Below are 13,301 nucleotides of genomic sequence, written 5' to 3'. Positions count from 1 at the left end.
CTTGTGTTCTATCCGGGCGATTGGTCGCGATCGTGAACGATTTTATGAGAACTAATTCACTCAAGGAGACGATCGAAGCGATGGAAACTGTCACATGGTGGAGTCAGAGTGGCTTAGTGGTTATCTATCGGGCCTCCCACCACTGCGAGCCGGGGTTCAATTCTGGCCACGGCCAGCATGTGGGCTGAGTTTCAGTCGATCTCAACCTGACTCGAGGGTTTTTCTCCGGGTACTCCGGTTTTCCTCCCTCATCAAAATCGACTCACAGCTAATTGACATCTAGCTGTGGTGCTGTGCTCCGACATCAAACATGGACTGTATAGCGGCAGCCAGAGGCGCCTTTGAATGCTTTCAGCCCGATGTCGTGAGCCGCGCCCTTCGCAATTCAGTCTTCGACTGCAAGTAAGGGCGATTAGCACTAGCAATATTTATTTTATTTTATTTTATGGTGCATCAATTTTACCCAGAACTCAACACGGTCTCACAACCAACACATGGCCGCCGCTTTGCTCGTACCAGACCGGGGCGATTATATGAGAACCGCTTTATCGCCCCCAATCGCTAGGATCGTCTCCGGTCCTCTCGTCGGTTGCAAACGATTATATGAGAACCAACCTCTAGTGCGATTGGTCCTGTAATTGGGCAGTAAAATTGCTTCGTTTTTCTCAAACTGCTATAAGTTTAATTAGAGCTGGCTTTGGAAGACGATAAGGCTGCTATACAAGGCACCCAACGAGCAAATTAAGCCAAAAGTCTTTGAGACATTTCTAGGCTCCTTGTAACCTATAAAGACTTTCTAAAGAGATGTTTTTATCACCTAGAAAATTTTTGACCTGTTCGGATATCTTAGCCGAAAATTGAAGTGTCCGGAAATTTTAGGGAATGATATTTTCATTTCTGAAATTGCTAGCTGAACGTTACCTTCTAATAACTTCCAACCGAACTACTTGCTCATCCGAAACTGCTAGGTGACCTTTTTAAGTACCAAAAATTACAAAAATATCCCTCCCGAAAACGTAAGGGACTACTTTTCCCTGGTTGTGAATATTTTAGGTGATGTCTTGGTAAAGAAATCTGTAGCTGTTTGACAACGTAGAACCGAAATTATTAGGGCAGCTTGACTCTCCCGAACACGTATTTCACCGACGATTATCGTTGGTCTATCGTTGGGTTCCGGGTAGTCAGAAAAAAGACTATTAATTTACTTAAATCAGGTAAATCAAACAGTCGTCTGATAAAAACGTTGTGATAACTTTGAGATATCTCTGTTAAACACTTGGATCACGTTATGCTTCCAGAGCTTGAAATAATCTTTACGATGGCTCATTTGCTTGTTCTGACTTAACACGATAATTAGCAGAAAGAGATCAGCTTACCCAGGGGTCATCGCTTGAAGAGTAACAGCCTCCCATAATAGATCCAATCACTGACTTACACTCTGGATTTTTTCCTGTCTAAAGCACCTTCGAAAACACGGTCGAAAGTTGAAATTTAATTTTTATGTTTTCGTGCAAACCTGTCATTCTGTTTAAATACTGGAATCATGTACTGATATGAGACGTGAAACGGAACTGACGTAGTGGTTGCGTGACTTGAATTAAACAGGCTTCCATACGTATATACCACAGTGCAAGCCATCAAGAAACACCGACACAGAGGAAATTTTAAAACTTCTTATTAATGACACCTTTTCAAGAGATAAAAACTGAAAAAAGTTAATATTCTGAGTTTTCCACATCTGAATAACCCTTCACCATCTAAAACGAAGTTTCTCTCTAAATATCTAAAAGTTCTATTAATTACGTGTTATGGCACACGGGAATTTTAATGAGCAGTGGCAGGAACAAACTCATTTAACCCTTGTAAAGTGACGTAACTTGGGAGCATGACCTTCATATTCAGCTGTTTTACGCACAGGTGGCCCAAGCTCACGATGCGAATAAATCTATATGCGAACGTTCAGCGAGTGAAACCTGGCATGTTTACCGCCGACATCTACTATTAAATAACGACCGAGATTTTATTACGCGAAACGTGACTCTCGCCATGCAGCATATGGAGGAGATACAGTTACAACGGTTTGAATTTTTGAAAATTTGTATGGGGAAAAATGGTAATCGGCATTTCAGCCTAAATTTTGATATTTTTGCAATAAAAATAACTCACCTCAATGTCTTGTTGTCTTTTCTATTGTCATCTCGCTTCTCAGCTCAATCCGAAGCTTTTTAAGCGAGTTATCGCTTTTTGGTTGTCCTATTTCTTAGGAGAGGACAACCAAAATAAAAAAGCGATAGTAGATGCATTTGTCGGCGGTAAACATGTCACGTTTCACTCGCTGAACGTTCGCATAAGAATAATAACCACTCGCATCGTGAGCTTGGGCCGCCTGTGTTTTACGGCACGTTTTAATGACTAGCCACGCAAACAAAAGCTTGAGGAACACACTGAGACATATCAAGAATTTTTAAGACCCTCTCTACCGGAAAGACATACGATTGAACTTTCCGAGAGAGCAGCATATTCAGTTTTTAAATTTTGCAAAGGGAAGCTGAGAAAATTCAAGCTTGATCCCGTCAATTCTACAAGCTTTCCTTCCGTTAATCTACTCAGGGTCCCAAAGAGTGGGGGGGGGGGGGAGGTCCCTGGAGCCCTGGATTATTTTTGCTGTGGAGCCCTGGAGCCCTAAACCCCTTTGGGACCCTGACTACTGCTGTAAGAAACTCATAAAACTCGATAATTTAAATCTTTAGACATTACATTTGTAATTAGTGTCTCAATTAAGTTGTCGCCCAACCGCGCGCTACATTCTTTTTTCTAAGTGAAAAACAACAAAAAAGCAAGGTGACACACGCTAACGCCAACCAGGTAACACCCGCCTGGTGTTATGTTAGCTACGCCATGCTGATGAGGCCCAGCAAGGCCGAAACAGATGTCCATGGCTGCTAACTGACCGGGTGAAATGGTTGTGCGCATGCATTCTTCTCGAATAGTATGTATATCATCCTCGAAGTGTGTTAATTTGAAGGCGTTGTAGCGTTAGTCCTTCCAAATGCCCGGTCTGGCCGGTTAGTTCCGTCAAATTGCACGAGTGATCATTCTCAATCCCACGGGTAATAATTTCTCGTGCAAAACTTGTGATTATTAGCTGGAGAGGCCCGATTTCGAGGGAAAATCAATCTGAAAATACTGACTTGTTCTGTAAAAATACCGTTCCTCAAATACAATGAAATTGTACGCTATTCTCACGCTCAGATACATGTAAGAACGTCTTTATTTTGCTCTTTTGTTACCAGTATACATAAAGCTTAAAACTGAGAAATGTAAAGCTGTTGTCTAACATGACAATTAACGTGTTTTTTTCTTATGGCATGATACACCGAAGAACAACTTGAATGTGTGATATCATTCGAACTTAAGCTTCCGGCTTCTTCATGCAGTCCCAGTGTCTTCAGTCTCAGCATCCCCCGCCTCCGTCACCTCCTCCGCCACAACCTCCGCCGCCATCTCCTCCGCCCCCTCCTCCACCACTCCAGCCGCCACTCCAACTGCCACCTCCCCCGCTCCGCCAGCCGGACCTTGACGTGCCACCACTGGAGTAGTACGTCTACGAGTAAACACAAGATGAAGACTGTCAAATAACCCCTTTTGGAAGAACTCATATCCGAATTTCTGTATATTCAGTGCTCGACCACATTTGCTTAAGAAAATAGGTTCGATCACAAACCGGAAATTCTACGCCTTAATCTTAAGGAAAAACGTGAAGGTTCATCAAAGTCTCACAGAATTTTGTGATATACAAGGATTATGAGACGGTGCTCTGTTCTCGATGCTTTTGTTGGGTGGTTGGCGATTCCCATCGACCTGTTGTTGTGTACAATTTTGAAAGTGTTTTCTCGAAACTTCGCGCTGACACTTGAGCCTCGCAGAAGACAAACCCTACGACCGCAAACTAAGACAAAACCGACCTCTATTCGTAATAATAATTTATTATTACAAAGCACAGCTTTCTTCGTGAGACTCATAGGACGAATCGAAGTCGAATGCAAATAACAAGGCGAAAGGATAAAACTTTTCATAATAGGCAAAGATAGCTACAGAAAAAGCTTGCTAAGAACTATTTACGACATAATAACAATATATGAGGTCTTAGAGCAACTGGCCCTAAAATTAGGTAGTAAAATTGCCTGGTTTTTCCCAGTCTGCTTGAAAAGCAACTGGCTTTGGATAAGGCTACTATAGTCAGTAAGAGGACTATCGAGCAATATCAGCTTACCCTAGTTGCTTCCATTGAAGAGCAGCCTGAACCCATAATAGAACCAAAATAAATCGCTTGTTAAAAGTCTGGATTTTCTTCCAGTGAAAAGACACGTTCGAAAACACGCCGGTGGAAAGCTGCACTTCCAAGGTCAGAACATGTATTTATATGTTTTTTATCGCGACCTGTCATTATGTTAAAATACTGGAATTTACTCATTTGAAACAGGAAGCATTCCGTTTAACTACAATGACGCAGCGTTTCATTTCCCTGAATCAAAGCTTCCATGGCACTGTGGATAAGCCATCGAGAAAAAACTAACACACTGGAAAGTTTAAAGCTTCTTAATGACAACCTTTCAAGTGAAGACAACTGAAAAAATTTGAAATGCTCAGTTTTTCACATCGGAAAAACCCCTTCACTATATCCCAAACGGACTTCCACTTTAAAAATCAGTAAGCATGGTGCTGGAATTTTACTGAGCTGTTACAGGAAGTACGTCATTTAATCACATTGACGTTTCCTTTACTAAACAGGTAGCTTTAGCAAGGACGACGATGTCGTCTACGAGAACGTTTTCTAAGTATATTATTTCCCGTTATGGGCCTTATTGGCGCAGCGGCCATATTACCATAGACACCCCATGAGTAGGAGCGAGCATCTCCCATACTAAGCGTATGTCAAGGCATTTTCACAGACCAATCTATTTTTGGACTACCTTTGCGGCTAAACAATAAATGCAGTTCCGGTTCATTGACGCTATGACGTCAACTTAGTTTACCGTGATCGGTCATCGGGCTCCTGCGGGAGTCTCAGTCGCGGGAAATTCAAGTCTAAAAATAAATCGGTCTGTGAAAACGCCGTGACAGGAATATATGGGAATTGCTCGCTCCTACTCATGGGCTCTCGCCACAGGCAAAAGATTTTGTACCCCGAGCCTCGAGTTGAAACGCTTGGGAACGAGTTTCGGTGCGCAAAGACAAAAGTTTTCAATCCCTCGGGACTCAACATGGCCGCCCAGTGCGGTTTTCAAATGAGTATCGTAAAACCAAAACCAAAGTAATTACTTTGGCCAATCAAAAAGGAGGGAGACAATCCAGTAAACCAATCAAAACTCGAGGTAATTACACTTGTGCACGCGCGAGCCACGATTGGTTTTGGTTTCACTTCTGATTGGTTGAAAAAGTGGCGCGAGAACTTTGAATCAATCACTGAGTGAAGTAATCATAAACCACAGCAATTCGCTAATTACTTTCGACACACAATTGAAAACCGCTCTATTGTGAGTCTTTCAACATTTCAGGGGTAAACTTGGTGAACGGTGTGGACGTTTGAACTGAAATGAAGACATTTAACGTCTGGTACGCGTCCTCCACATAAAATCAAATTTGGTCTTTCCACGCCGTTGTCAGTCCGAGAACGTGAAAATCTACCAAAAAGTAAAACGGACTTGGCTAGTGTGCAGAACCTTTGTTTGTTTGTATATTTTTTTTAATATTAAACCCATTGTTTTGTGGCGTTCTTGTAGCCGTCAACTTAGTGCTTGCTTACGCTCTCTAATGATAAGGAGGAGAACATGAACTGCAGCCTCATCTGAATGAGGGCTGGGTTTTCTTACTTTCAATTGCAAAGGCAATCAAAGTTGGCAAATTTACCACTCGTGCGTCGTGCTTTTGTAACCGGCTACTACCTTCGGTTCGCTGTTTCACATAAACGCAATGTCAACTCTCTGTAATGGTGATTTGTTCCACAATCGAGCAAATCGCTTTCTGTTGGGTATGGCCAGTCTCCTTAGCAGCCGTTTTTTGCGATGTCACGCAACGCTCCTCCCTCCGTTGCGTGACATCTCAAGAGACTATTATGGTTACAGCTTGAAGCGCTTTCGCATGTCATTTTGCTCACTGAGATATACGCATCCTTTCGCAACTACGTATCATCGTGATCTAAATCAAACAAATCCGAAAAGTTATTGGTTTCGTCATTTGTTTGAGAACAATGGAGATTTGCACAAGGAAACCAAAAGGGAATAATACGGCTGTCCAGCTGAGAGTGCCACTTGTTCTTCCTCGTCTGCATATGTCGCATCAGTGCCTCTGATACGTTGGACAGAAGTTCGCTATATTCATCGTTTGACAAAGGTGACGTTTCTTCTGGGTCGGTTTCAACATTGAATAGCAACGGAGGATCAAAGATCTCTGTTGTTCCATCATCTGTAGGGAAAAAGAACGACAGTTTCTAAAGAAGCTGTGGTGCTGCGTTGATGGAGAATGAAACATGAAAATTAATTAACAATAATTATTCACCTCGGAGTCGGTGAATACTGGTGGATATTTACCGAGCCGCGAAGAGACAAGCAAAATATCCATCACTTTTCACCGACACTGAGGTGAATAATTGTTTTAGTAATATATTACACAAGTCGAATAAAAGGCGAACCAAAAAACTACTTTAATCTCGAAAAAGGAGGTCGGAAATTTCAAATCTCTCGCGCCGGCTACTCGGGGGTGAATAGTACTTGGCTAATAACCTCCAATCAGCGCGCGCGGAGAACACTATTCACTTAATGTGTGGTATATACAATAAATACTAACGGATTCTACCCAACTTCTCGATAAAAGTAAATTACCACCACAAGAAAAATTTGTGAGGTGACGATTCCAGCGTTAGCCCCTCGTCAGAGGGAGATTTTAGTAAAACAAAACAACACCTGCCATGACTGCTGTCTGCAATAGCTACCCACTGGTGACAACAAGTGACATGCAAAAAACTTAATCGTAACAACAACAACACTTTATTGTACCCATAACAAAGATTTAAAGCTAAAAAGGCGCCCAACAAATTGACCTGCTCCCAACTATGTGGCTTCATAGCTCAATTGGTTGAGCGTCGCACCGGCATCGCAGAGGTCATTGGTTCGAATCTCATTGAGGCCACCTGGATTTTTCAGGTGTTTATAAAGAGACAATTGTTTAAATCGCCCAGATACTGAAGTGCGAGGATCACTTCTCCATTTCGTTTCTAACCCGCACTTCAAAATATGTATATACATTTCTTTCATTGAAAAGGGTACCGACCTCCTAAAATAACTAAGAACCTAAAAATGCCCAGAAGCTGAATAAATAAGATACTTTAACCTAAATACTGATAGCAGAGTTACAACATGGCAACATACAGTAACGCACACACACACACATCTTTAAAGGGATATAGATGGAGAAGTGAGAAACAGCGACGATCGAAATGCACCAATCATAGCTGCTGAAAACCAACCAATCGCAGCAGAGCATCCTGCTTAAAAGGTGATGCATAACCAGTTGATATCATCGCCTGATGAAGACTAGCAGTGTGCAGTCGAAATGTCGCGATCTACATCACAATTGACCACATCGTGGGTAGTTTATGAAGTATGAGACAAAATTATACACAGCGCACAGCATCATCAGTGGAGCAAAAAAGGCAAAGGTAAAGTCACTGCTTACGAGCCAGAAGGCCCATCAGGCCGGCGCTTATCTCCGGTTTCCGTAGCATGAACCGACTAGGAGTACTCCCCCCTGGATGGGATGCCATTTATACACCTGGGTGGAGAGAGGCACTGTGAGAATAAAGTGTCTTGCCCAAGAACACAACACAATGTCCCCCGCCAGGCCCCGAACTCGGAACACTCGATCCGGAGTCGAGCGCACTAACCATGAGGCCACCGCGCCTCCCAGTGGAGCAAAAGATGATGTTTTTTTAAAATTTATTAGAATTGTAAACAATGTAGTTACCCTTTGTGTCAGTATAAATAAGTTTGTACGGTCCAGTTGTGACAGCCGCAGGCTTCGTGACCTCTACATAATGAAAAATATATTCATGCTGGGATTCCTGTGATGTGTTCAACAGGACAGGCAACAAACTCTTGCCATCAGTGTGCACTGCAGCAGAACTGACATTTACTAACTCCAGCACACTTGGCATGACGTCCATTACAGTTACAGGAGTCGAGATAAGCCATCTGTCTTTGATGCGACCCTTCCAGTTTAACACAGTTGGAACACAGATAGTTTGCTCCCAAATACTACCTTGGCGCTTTTCTAAAAAATGAAGTACAAAAGAAGTAATTAAAGAAATATCCATTAATGTCCACCTCAACACTCAGAGGACCAAGATTCTTATAATTATTATTATTAAGCATTGTAATCTGAAAAACCAGCTGGTTATAAGCTGAGCTCCAAGATCATACATGGACCGTATAGCAGCAGCCAGAGGTGCCATAGTATGCTTTCAGTTCGACGTTGTTGATCTGCGTCGTTGCTGTACTTGCGACAGCTATTCGTGGGGCACACGAACACGAACCTACATGTACTTCATAAATAATTACCCGCATCATCATCATCATCATCATCATCATCATCATTATTATTATCATTATTATGTACAAGGGGTTTCATAGTAGGGTAGTACTCGGCATGATTTACTTTTGTTAATCTCCTTGTGATTAGAGAGCTCATGTGAATAACACTTTTGGTTTCTTCTAGGATCCCTTATCATCTGACAAGAATAATAACAGACCAAACTATCGAGGCTGTAATTATTACTATTATATAGCCTTGATAGTTTGATCTGTTTGCACTTAAACCCAAGGAATTAACATTACCTCTGATGGAGTTCAATAATATCATGGAAGGACCGTTGTCTGTGAGTGATGTTTTGACAACTGGAGTGAAAGTTGTCCTCACAGTCAAGTGAATGTGGTGTGTTCTTGTTTTCAAACTTGAATTGGAAGATGACCTCTACTTAGGCGGTCGAAATGTCACTAACAAACGACAGTGTTTCCCAGGACAACAATCCCCCAGAAAATCAAACTCCATCAATGCGTGTCATCCCCAGGTTTAAACAACCATGTGCAGGCCTTAGCAGTAAAACAAAACACATGTTACTCTGACTTCTTCTCAAAGCAGTAACCTAAAAACGTCTTTCTCCATATTGATATGCTCAATATTTCAAATTGCTCTTAGTGAAAACACACAGGGGAAGAAATGCTTTAACCAAAAACAAGTGAAGAAACCACAACAAGAAGGAGGCTACTACACTGTACTTCGCTTTTAGCTTCTGGCCCACATGACTTCCTTTAAATTGAATACATGGGAACGTTGGTAATGTTTTCAAATCAAAGCTAGAACATTGAGGTACCTCTCACAATAGGGGTTTCATCCTTCTGTGCTACACAGTCCTTGCAAGATTTAGTGATATGACGGCCAGTGGCCGAAGTGACCAGAATCAATGTACTGTTTTCTTTGTTGTTATCTTTGATTGTTTTCACAATTCTCCCAATGCTCCAATCCGTCTCATGCAGTGCATCATGATATAAAGTTTGCATTGATTTTGAGAACAAGGGTGACACAAAAAATGGTTCTTTGGGGCCCATGAAGCTGACAAATAGAAAAAAGGGCTTGTTTGAAAGCGATGCCATTTCTAAAAACTCTACAGCGCTTCTAGTAAAACGCAAGGTCATGTTTTCGACAATGTAAGGTTGTTCAATGATTTTATTATTCTTGTACAGCACACAGCTGCGTATTCGAATAAAATTCATGGTGCAATGAATCCCATCCTGAAGAATGCTGCTGTAAAATACAAATGCTACAACAACTGTCAGCACCGTAACCATGTTTAAGGTATGCCCATTGTACCAGACAACGAACCCAACAATTGGGCAAATGAAAAGTAGAGGACTAAAAATCGAACATAAGGATCTCCACGTATGGTATGATTCTGAGTTCGTTCTCGAATTCCCCGTGCAATGTTCTCTGTGCGCCGATGGAACGCCATAAAACGAATCAAATCCATGTCTAAGAGGAAGATATTCGCCATTTCGTCCGACACCTAGTCCCCACACACCAACGAAGCCTGTTGTATAACCTTTTGATTTCAATACTGTTGCTAAGGTTTCTTCGCTGGATTGTAAACCTCCAGTGGATGCTAGAGACGGTATTTCCTTGAAAGGAAGAAATTTACTTTTTATAATTCCAGTTCGAGGCGGAAGCAGTCCCGTTAAAATGGAAGCCAGAGCAGAGATTCTTGACGATTGTGTGTACCATCGCGAAAATGTCGCTCCTTGCTCTGCCAACCGATCAATATTTGGAGTGTTTTGAGATTTATTGTTCACGTCTCCAAAAGAGAGATTATCAGCCATGAATATGATTATATTTGGCTTTTCACTAGCTGACTTGCTGACAGATTGACAAAGGCGAAATAGCGGGACCACTATGAAGACCAACAGAGCCGCCATCTTTAAACTTTTCACAGTTATCCGCTGGACCAATCTTAGAGATTTCGCTGACTCCGTTCATCGAGCCTCAGTCCCAGAAAAAGCGAGAACTAGCTGGTCTTCAATAAAGATTGTGGATATTTATGAATCCAGTCTCTACCTTTTTACGATACAGAGTGAATTGTGACACCCAAAAAATATCCAAAAGAAGTGGCTGTCGTAGCATGCACTCTTTGGTAAAAGTTAACCTTCTCCCACCCCCCTGAAAAGAAACCTAACATGCAACTACCATGGCGGCTCTTGGCGGCCAACAAGAAATCAAACCCTTTTGATAATCTCTTGATCCTTTACCCTACGGCAAAATAATATCAGCACGATTTTCATATTGTTACGATTTCATCCCGATTCTGTCATCGATTTTGTCTGTGTTCGTCAACATTATACTGGCGAAACGTAGCATATCAATGTGTGGATTTTCATCTCGTGCAACTCGATCATACCGGTATGACAAACGGTACCCATGTGAACGAATACAGTAAAACCCAGTGCAAGAACCTAGATTTTTCCATCTTAGCCTAAATAGGTTCTTATAGAAATGGTATTTCTATACCATTAAATAGGTTTTTAATTTGATATAGGGGCACTAGTGATCAGCACAGATAACTACTCCAGGGCATATGTGATATGGAATAGGTATAAGCCCTTGCATACGGCGAGAGCTACTGAAATTTAAACTGACCAATCAGAATTCAGCGAGCGGGAAAAACTGTGCTATCCGATGTCACGCCAATTGTTTACATTCTGATTGGTTAGATCTGTGGACATTCGCTCAGCCTTCCCTTGTGACTCTCCACTCTTGACCGTCGCTTCTTTGAACATGACGCATAATTTGTTCTGACAATCAATTTGCCAATCCTCTTTATCCAGTTTATGGATTGGGCTAGCATGTGATTAACAACCAGGATCGCTTTTAAACTTTATTCAGTAGAAGAAGAAGAAGACGTTGCTGAGTGAACATTTTTACGACGAAATCCCTTGGTTTGTTCAGCACTTCCCGGCGTTGTCAATCAATGGTTTCCGATAATCGATAAAATCAATGATAATCAATAATAATCAATAACAATTAATCGATTGATATTGGAAATCGATAAAAATCGAAGACTTAAATTTGTGTGAGTATCGATTTCTATTGATTTTCATCGATTGTTATTGATTATTATTGATTTTTATTGATTATGAAATTTGTCATTTTCTTAAATAAAACGCACCATATGAATGAACAAACCATTCAGTTATCTTTATTTGTTGTGTTTTATGTTAAATTTGTAGCATTTTTACCCCTTATTACTATTAAAAGCTCACTTAAATTACTAGACTCTGATCGTCTCGAAACAAGAAAAAAATTGTCTTCAAGTCTCTTCAGTGTCGCTCTCTTCCAGCTTGTTAATTAGTTGAGGAAAATGTTTTTGTCTGCGCTCACTGTCATGCTGCCTGAATATACGCATGCAGGCCAAGAACATACATCTTGAACATTCACCCGTGCAACCGAAAGGGAAGATAGCAGAATAATTGTTAAAAGGAAAATGTAATGCGCTTCCAGAATAGCATAAAGAAGGCACTCTACAACGCTCAGAACACTTGCTTGGTATATTAGAGAATGCAACAACACCATAATACAATGAATCATAGAATCATAGAATCATAGAATCATACAATGAATCTGGAGGTCCTGTCTCAATTCTAAAATAATAAAAATAAAATGAGTTCCAGTTATTGACATGACACATTCCGATTATTGTTTTCCCTTGTTTTGTATTGTGGCGTTTTTAAACTTACACAGTAATCTCTTTGCGTAAGGGCCAAAGAGGACCAACAAGCTCGATTTGAAGATGGCCGAGCTGCCCCCGATCATTCGTAACTCTGAACGCATTCCCACGTTCTCCTCTCTTCTTGAATGCGTAGAATATTTCTCCGACATTCACTTCAAAAGGGCATTCGTGATAGCCCTTGACTACACAGCGCACTGACAATTCAACTTGCTTCGCCATCTCTGGAACAAGCAAACTCCGTAACAATTGTGTTCTGGGAATCCCGGTTGAAGTGCAAGGATAAAAGTGCGCAATCGAATTACCCAATTACCCTGGACGTGTAAATATGCCCGGGACCAATGAAGCACGCCCACGCTAACACGCGCCAGAAAGTTGCATAATGAATTATTAATCAATGATTTTCTATAGAAATCAATGGTAATCAATAGCAATTAAGACTCCGAGTGTGAGTATCGATTTTTATCGATTGGTTGCACCAATCAATAACAATCAATGGATTGTTATTGATTATTATTGATTGTATTGATTGCAATCAATCGATCGGAAACCATTGATTGACAACGCCGGGAGCACTTTGATGTCGGATAACTGAGCCGCTCTAACGAGTGTTGGGTCAATCACATTTGGTCGTCTGACCTCAGGAAGTTCTTTCACCCCTTGTTTGTGTCCACCATGATCGAACTTCAGGTGAAGCGCTATGCTGCTTTATGTCAACTTCGATGGCTTGTGATGAGCTTGCCTGCTGCCGAATTCGAAATTGTTGTTGTATTTGGGCAAGATTGGTCTTATCGGGTTGGAACTTAATAGTGAGGGGAACAATTTTTCGTTCATCTGCTGTGCCAAACACCGAATAATCCTGTTGGGTGTTCCACGTGCTTGGCGAGTCTTGCACGATCATCGTCTATCAGATCTGGAATGAAGTTTTTTTTCAATGTCTACGTAGCATGCAGCACTTTTTTAGTGACTCAGG

The 13,301-nt window shown here is 41.4% G+C and overlaps 2 protein-coding genes across 3 annotated transcripts in view; both read right to left on the bottom strand.

Moving 5' to 3' along the window:
- LOC137979734 (uncharacterized) overlaps positions 1–2,368 on the bottom strand; it is a 5,724-nt gene extending 3,356 nt beyond the window's left edge. The window contains exons 1-2 of one of the 2 annotated variants that reach the window (XM_068827070.1): positions 2,167–2,368; positions 1,377–1,463 (exon numbers count right to left, since the gene is read on the bottom strand). In XM_068827070.1, the coding sequence (XP_068683171.1) occupies positions 1,377–1,387 (11 nt within the window). In that variant the 5' untranslated portion in view covers positions 1,388–1,463; positions 2,167–2,368. Of the gene's footprint in view, positions 1–1,376; positions 1,556–2,166 lie in introns of those variants that run through there. The other variant, XM_068827069.1, reaches the window with a different exon arrangement.
- An 885-nt stretch (positions 2,369–3,253) lies between these two features.
- Positions 3,254–10,536, bottom strand: LOC137979976 (arylsulfatase L-like). Its single transcript, XM_068827297.1, has 4 exons — positions 9,428–10,536; positions 8,023–8,328; positions 4,274–6,465; positions 3,254–3,604 (listed from the first exon to the last, which is right to left on the bottom strand). Exons 1-3 carry the CDS (start codon positions 10,521–10,523, stop codon positions 6,182–6,184), a joined length of 1,686 nt encoding a protein of 561 aa, XP_068683398.1. The 5' UTR covers positions 10,524–10,536; the 3' UTR covers positions 3,254–3,604; positions 4,274–6,181.
- Between the last annotated feature and the right edge of the window lie 2,765 nt (positions 10,537–13,301).

Source organism: Montipora foliosa, chromosome 12, assembly GCF_036669935.1.
Source record: "Montipora foliosa isolate CH-2021 chromosome 12, ASM3666993v2, whole genome shotgun sequence".
NCBI lineage: Eukaryota > Metazoa > Cnidaria > Anthozoa > Scleractinia > Acroporidae > Montipora > Montipora foliosa.
Note: the sequence above shows the minus strand (reverse complement) of the source record. Positions and strands in the feature narration are given on the sequence as shown.